The sequence below is a fragment of the Denticeps clupeoides genome, chromosome 11, assembly GCF_900700375.1.
Source record: "Denticeps clupeoides chromosome 11, fDenClu1.1, whole genome shotgun sequence".
Classification (NCBI taxonomy): Eukaryota; Metazoa; Chordata; class Actinopteri; order Clupeiformes; family Denticipitidae; genus Denticeps; species Denticeps clupeoides.
Window position 1 is genome coordinate 543,541 of NC_041717.1, and position 7,730 is coordinate 551,270.

At 44.7% G+C, this 7,730-nt stretch overlaps 1 protein-coding gene across 1 annotated transcript; it reads left to right on the forward strand.

Annotated features, from left to right (window-relative positions):
• Positions 1-286: 286 nt before the first annotated feature.
• Positions 287-7,730, forward strand: LOC114799590 (interleukin-1 receptor type 2-like). The gene is made up of 9 exons (XM_028996369.1): positions 287-298; positions 638-719; positions 842-1,103; positions 4,310-4,481; positions 4,567-4,744; positions 5,800-5,862; positions 5,973-6,108; positions 7,192-7,325; positions 7,516-7,730. Exons 1-9 carry the CDS (start codon positions 287-289, stop codon positions 7,659-7,661), a joined length of 1,185 nt encoding a protein of 394 aa, XP_028852202.1. The 3' UTR covers positions 7,662-7,730.

The window sequence follows — 7,730 nt, forward strand, 5'->3', positions numbered from 1 at the left end:
ATGTGTGTTTTTCAATGTGTAATCTGTGTATGCCCTAAGTGTTAAATCAGACACTGTGGTTAGTGAGCATCTCGCTGTAGAAATTACTTTTGAGAAATTCCTCTGTGTGATGGGTTTTTATATGAATATGTATGTGTGACATTAATCCAAAACGTGTCTGGGAATTCCCTTGTTCAAGAGAGACTTTAAAAGTGTGGCTCTTCCCCAAATCCGGACAGACACATCACAGTGAGCAGAGAACTTGGGACCTTGCTCATTAACATTTTACACTTCATCTCACATCATAATGCAGTTTCAGGTAAAGAGAGTCTCTATTGTGTCTGTCTGTCTGTCCATCATAGATAATTAATCCAATTTTAGTGCACATCATGTAAACTGATGTTTGTTGACTGTTTAAATGATTTTATATATAATGGATTAGAATAATGATATGTTGTGAGCATTTATTATTATTATTACATTTCTAGAAAAATCTGTTTTTCATCTGTTCAGATGAGTTTGTTCATTTAACTGATTCATATATATATTCATATTTATATATATATAGAGCTTCTGATAATGTGAGTGTTTTTGTATGATAAGAGAGTGACTGTGTGTGCAGGTGTGTGTAATTTAATTGCTTCATTTTGCTCCTTAGTATTTGCTGCTGTCCTCTGTTCTAAGTTGCACTCTTGCGCATATCAGCACTGACAACTATTTGCTGAACCAGCAAACTGAAGGTAATTAGAGTGTGTTTGTGTGTGTGATCTGTCCATGCCTTCATATGCAGATGTGTGTATTGTGTGTGTGTGTGTGTGTGGTTTCCTGTTTTTTCCATATGTATAATATTTTCTGTGTTCAGGTGGTTGCTTTTTGATGGACTCTGAGTTGAGTGCATATCGCTTTGAGGGTGAACCTCTGCTGCTACGCTGCTCTTTTATGGATGGCCTTATCCGAAGGTTTCACCTGACTACAGACAACGGCTACAAATTTGGTATAATCCATGCCAATGGCACTGTGCCTGACCCATCAGGAATCGGGGGCCGGCTCCGATTTGAAGGCCGTGGTCTATGGCTCCTCCCATCTCAACAGTCAGACACTGGAATTTACACCTGTTTTCTCAGGTTAGACATCTGTGTTTCACTAATGCACATAAACATGCATACTCACACACACATACATAACAGATACAAAACACGTTCTCTTCCTTCACTTAACCGGGTCCGGGTCGCAGGGGCAGCATCCCATGTAGGGAATCCCAGACAGCCCTCTCCCCAGCCACCTCCACCTGCTCCTCCGGCAGGACCCCAAGGTGTTCTCAGACCAGACTGGAGATATATTTCTCAAGCGAGTCCTGAGTCGACCCGGGGACCTCCTGCTGGCAGGACATGCCCGAAACCCCTCCCCAGGTATGCGTCCAGGAGGCTTCCTGACCAGATGCCCGAACCACCTCAACTGGTTCCTTATGATGTGGAAGAGCAGTGGTTCTACTGTGAGTCCCTCCCGAATGTCCGAGCTCCTTACCCTGTCTCTAAGGTTGCGCCCGGCCATCCTACAGAGGAAACTTGTTTTGGCCGCTTGTATGCGCGATCTTGTTCTTTCGTCATTACCCAAAGCTCATGACCATAGGCAAGGATCGGGATGTAGATCGACCGGTAAATCGAGATCCTTGCTTTCTGGCTCAGCTCCATCTTCGCCACGACAGACCGGTTCAGCGTCCGCATCACTGTGGATGCTGCCCCAATCCACCTGTCGATCTCCTGCTCACTTCTTCCCTCACTGGTGAAGAAGACCCCAAGATACTTAAACTCCTCCACTTGAGGCAGGACCTCTCACCTGACCCGGAGTTGGGAAGCCACCCTTTTCAGGTCGGGAACCATGGTCTCAGATTTGTAGTTGCTGATACTCATCCCAGCCGCTTCACACTCAGCTGCGAACCTACCCAGCAAGAGCTGAAGGTCAGAGACCTAGGAGGCTAGGAGGACCACATCATCAAATGGGCAGCCCTGGCGGAGTCCAGCCCTCACCGGGAACAGGTCCGACTTACTGCCGGCTATGCGGACCAAACTCACACTTGTCTGGTAGAGGGACTGAATAGCCCTTAACAAAAGGCCATCCACCCCATGCTCCTGGAGGGAGCCTCTGGGAACATGGTCATAAGCCTTCTCCAAATCCACAAAACACGTGGATTGGTAGGGAAAACTCCCATCACCCCAGCAAGGGTAAAGAGCTGGTCCACAGTTCCACAGCCAGGACAATAACCACATTGCTCCTCCTAAATCTGAGACTCAAATATCGACCGGACCCTCCTCTCCAGTACCTTGGAGTATACCTTTCCAGGGAGGCCGAGGAGTGTGATCCCCTATAGTTGGAACACACCCTGTGGTCCCCCTTCTTAAAAATGGGGACCACCACCCCACTCCACCGCCACTCTGCCAATCCACTGTAACTGCTTGCAATGTCCACGCAATGTTGCAGAGACATTTCAACCATGACAGTCCTACAACATCCATAGACATGAGATACTCAGGACGGATCTCATCCACACCCAGGGCTCTACTGCTGTGTAGCTGTTTGACACCTCAGCAACTTCTGCCCCTGAGATTGGACAGTCCATATCCAGGCATCCCAGCTCTGGTTCCTCATCGGAATGTGCATTGGTGGGATTGAGGAGCTCCTCAAAGTATTCCTTCCACCATCCAACTATAGTCCCACTTGACATCAGCAGCTCCCCATCCCCACTGTAATCAGTGTGCTTCTGAGGCGCAGGATGGTTTGCCAGAACCTCTTTGGAGCTGATCGGTAGTCTTTCTCCATGGCCTCAACGAACTCCTCCCATGCCCAAGATTTTGCCTCGGCGACTGCCACTGCTGCACCCTGCTTGTCCGTCTGGTACCTACCTGCTGCTTCTGGAGACCCACAGACCAGCCATGCCCCGTAGCCTGACAGCTCCCCTAACCTCTGGTGTCTACCAGCGGGTACAGGGGTTACTGCCACGACTGGCACTGGCCACCTTGTGACCAAAGCTAGCAACAGCCACCTCAAGAATCGCAGAGCAGAACAAGGTCCACTCAATGTCCCCCCACTGCTCTCGGGATGCGGTCAAAACTCTGAAGACCATGTTGACAGGTTCTTCTGCCAGGTGTTCCCAGGAGACCCTCACTATACTTTTGGGTCTGCCAGTTCTACGTGGTATCTTCCCCTGCCATCTGATCCAACTCACCACCAGGTGGTGATCAGTTGACAGCTCCTCTCTTCACTCGAGTATCCAAAACATATGGTCATACAATACAATTACAATGTCAATCATCGACCAGCGACATAGTCTGCCCTGGTACCAAGTGTACTGATGGGCATACTTGTTCGAACATGGTGTTCGTTATGGCCAAACTGCAGCTTGCACAGAAGTCAAATAATGAAACACCACTTGAGTTCAGATCTGGCGGGCCATTCCTCCCAATCAGGCCCCTCAAGGTCATGCTGTCATTGCCCACGTGAGCATTGAAGTCCCCCATCAGGACAATGGAGTCCCCAGTCGGAGCACTATCTAGCACTCGTCCCAGGGACTCAAGGGTGGGCATAAGTGCAAACAACAGTTTCTCAAGGACTTGGGTTCTATGTGTCGAGGTGAGTCTGACTATATCTAGTCGGTACTGCTCAACCGCTTCCACAAGCTCCAGCTCCTTCCTTGCCAGAGAGATGACAGTCCATGTCCCAATAGCCAGTTTCCTTGTCCGGGGATCGGACCACCAAAGCTCCCGCCTTTGGTCTGCCACCCGATCCATATTGTACCGGACCCTTCATGTTCCTCCTGCGGGTGGTGTTTCCACAGTTGGATGAGCCCATGTATCCAGTTCGAGCTGGGCCCGGTCGGGCCCCATTGGCGAAAGCCCGGCTACCAGGCTCTCCCCCCAAGTCTGGTACACTGACTCGCCCTTTACCTAAGACCAATTTGTCATGGGAAACCCTACCATGGGCACCAGGTGCCCCAGACAACATAGCTCCAAGGATCATTAGGGCTCTCAAACTACACAATAAGGTGATGGTTCAAAGAGGAGACACAACCATTTTTTCTGCATTTATTTCTTTGGCTCCAGCAGAGATGAAGTGTGGCTGTTCTGATATTCAGCTATACTTTTTTATGTAGACATAACTTTTCAGTTTTGAGTTTGTAAATTATGGCCTGAAGGAAGAACACAAATGGCAGAAATGTTTCAGGGTTGTGACACATAGTGATAAACCAATTTTTTTTTTTTTTTGTTGTTTTAAAACTGGTCTTAATCCTTGAATCAGATTAATCTTATCAAGTGTGTTTACGTGTGTTTTGTAGGAACTCAACATTCTGTGCAAAAGCCAACGTCTCATTGACTGTCTACCCAACAGAAAGACCCAATCTAGACATGATGTCATATTCAGTCCCGTCTGTTCAGCCTGGTCAAAATGTCAAAATCATATGTCCAGCAAATGATTTCAACAGGACAGAGCACCCCCAGTGGTTCAGGGTGAGTGAGAGACTGTGTATTAATGTATGAACATGTGTGTTGCTCTGTTGTGACCTGTCTCTGAGGAGTGTATGTCTGTGTGCAGGATTACAGTCTTTTCGCCCTCCCAGTAGGAAGAGGGCGCTACGCCTCAGAGAGAGATATGGCATTGACCATTCGCAACTTTTCCTCTGCAGACGCCGGCATGTACACCTGCCGAGTCATTGTGCGGGTCTTTAACTCACTGTACCGCATTACCAGAATCTTCAGAATACATACCACAGGTACACATCTAAAAATTATGTGCCTTATCTGTTTCTTTTGTTTCTGTGTAACCTGGGGCCACATCGTCTCATCACTCTCTATACTCTATTGTATATCGCAGAGATGACAATAAATTTCACTAACTTACCTTGTCTATGGGGTTGTTCCTGTCTGCATATATGTGTGACATCCCCAATAAGACCATCATTGGAATGATACATGGATATATGCAAATTCAACCAACCCTGTCCGGTTGGAGATTTAAGAGCAGCAAAATACAGCAGGATTCAGGGGGCATTAATTCACAAGTGCTGCAGCAAAGGCTTATGCACTGGAGAACCGTTGTGGACAGGGATAACGGGAGTTCCGCTATGAACGAGTGTGGCGCAGGAGTAGCCAGGCATTGGCAGAGTTTGGTTCTCAGGAACTCCCTCACACCATGGGACTTGAGTGGAAGTCAGAAAACTGGTGAGGGTTGATGAACAGTATGAGACGTTGTCAGGAACATAATGTAATTCAAAAAAAGATGATCTAATCATATGTTTAACATATACAATATGTCCAAATTGAGGTGATTGAAGTGAAGTAGTTACTCCCAGAAGAGCAACCATGCAGTATTTATAGGCATTCTGCTTTAAGGCCCTAAACATGTACCAGTGTTGCGAAAACCATATTTATAATGTAATAAAATGCTAATGTGTGTGTTTTGTTACAGAAGACCTTTTTCCTACTATTAGACCTGATTCCACCTCCAGTGTCATACACACACAAGAAAGTATGTTTCTCTGGGTGTCACATATTTCTGTGTTTATTTTGTTCAATAATTTGTTCTTAAGGCTGTGAATATTTGTGTTTATATCATAGTGCTCAAAAAGTATTCAAATATAAGTGGACAAAATGCTTAACAAAAGATTATTTACTAAATAAAAGTACTTGACTTTAGAACTAAATATGTGCTTTTAATCTTGGGGTAGGTTTAAATTGCATTTACTTGTTGCATAATTTGTTATGTAGATGTATTCATGCTTGCAAGGTTGATACGGAAGCTACAGACAGTTTTTTTTAACTCCTGCAGCTCCAGATCTTTTACCTCGAGTTATCTCTCCTGCTAACAATACCATCTACAGGAGTCAGTTAGGTAAGGATTTTGTCTTATGTGCTTTTCATGTGTCTCTATATGTATAAGTATATAGTGCAGGGTGTGTGAGCCTAGTCTTTGTTTCTGTTGCTCCTGATCAACTCTTTTAGGATCCAGCTTAGTTATGCGCTGTAGAGCATCAACAGGAGACCCATCAGCGGAGACCGCTCAGGTCACATGGTTGGTTCGCGGCCAGTCAGTAGAGGACTCCTTCCTGAGTGCTCGAGCTTTTCAGGAGTTGAGAAGGTAAAGAATGCTCTGTTCTGACCTCTTATGCTACTTAGCAATCATCTCTATGAAATCAGAATAATAATTCTGATGTGAAAAATCTGTTCAATGTGAGTATGAGAGGTCTTTCCTCTACCTTCTCCTCAAGCCAAATTAGTAGAAACAGAGAGACTCCCACCTGGCTTGGCAAGATAGTGCTGTCCCTATTGGGTCCCGTTCACACAGTGCAGCACATTGTCCCAACCAGGTGCTTGGCGGATTCCTAAAAAGTCAGGATTTTGAGGATGTCTATTCTCTTACACCAAGTTTATTACAAATGTTGACCACAAGACGTCGCCAGAAGCTGCATTTAACTATGGTATAACTAAAGAGGATTACTTATTATAGTCAAGATCATTCATATTTTAAAAATACTCAGTTGTGTAAATAATAACACAGAGAAACTAAATGTGTGTGTAAGTGTTATATGAATAATATATATAAAAAAAGATCAGTGATGAAAAATTTAAAAATCAGCAAAAAGAGATTATTGTAAAAAAGAGATTAGTACTTGATTATTAATTATTTGTATTAATATGACAGAGGCGGTGCTATTTAAATTGAACCGTGAAAGACCTAAATAAAATTCAGTGAATTGTCACTTACTGATCACATGAGGTGAAAGTGAAGTGATTGTCACAGCACAGGGTGCACACAACAAAATGTGTCTTTTGCTTTTAACCCATCACCCTTGGTGAGCAGTGGGCAGCCATCTTGGAAGCCACCCAGAGAGAAGCTGTCAATGTGTATTCAGTAGAGGGTTCATCCTCTATGACATCCTGTGCTAAATCAGTAATGATGGAGGATGAGGCAGAGAGGAATGCTGAATTAGTTTGGTCAAACATTGTTGTTCATTGTGCCCAAACTCACCTGTTTGAAGGTGGCATGTCTTTACATGTCCCCGCCCTAGATGATGCTTGCTTAAACAGTCAATATAGAGCTTTATATTTTACACATGCATGGTGCAAACATTTATCAGACATTTGGCATTTTAAAAATAATCTCACACGAAAACATACATAGCCAAGACTGTGTGAGATTTTGCATTCTGTCTGTTGTCAGGCCAACAGCCAGCTATGTGGAGGCTAGTCTTGTTGTGCTGGAGGTGAGGGAAGAAGACACAGAGGTGGAGTTTAAATGTGTCGCTCAGACATCTTCTGGACTGCAGGAAGTGTTTGCTCAGATCAAGCTGGCAGGTAAGAGTGTACTGATTGGTCTGTTTCAATCAAATATCTAGCCTTCATGTATCATTGCAACTTTTCACGGTCCATGGTAGGGTATCTAAATTGTAATTTTATATAATAAAAAAAAATTTTTTTTGATTGATTTATTGAGTTTTAATGCGCATTAACAGCAATCCCCCTTTTTTCACGGCCTCCTCTCCAGATTCTGTGAGTGTGTGGATGGTTGTGGCTGTTATCTGCTCCAGCTTTTGTCTCTTGGTGGTGTCTGTTTTCCTCTACCTTCTCCTCAAGCCAAGACAGCAGAAACAGAGGGACTACTTCCTGGCTCGGCAAGATAGCACATTTTAAACATGGGATCATAAGCACAGTACAAAAATGTTTCAGTAACTTGTCATTTCAGACATTTTAAATAAAGAC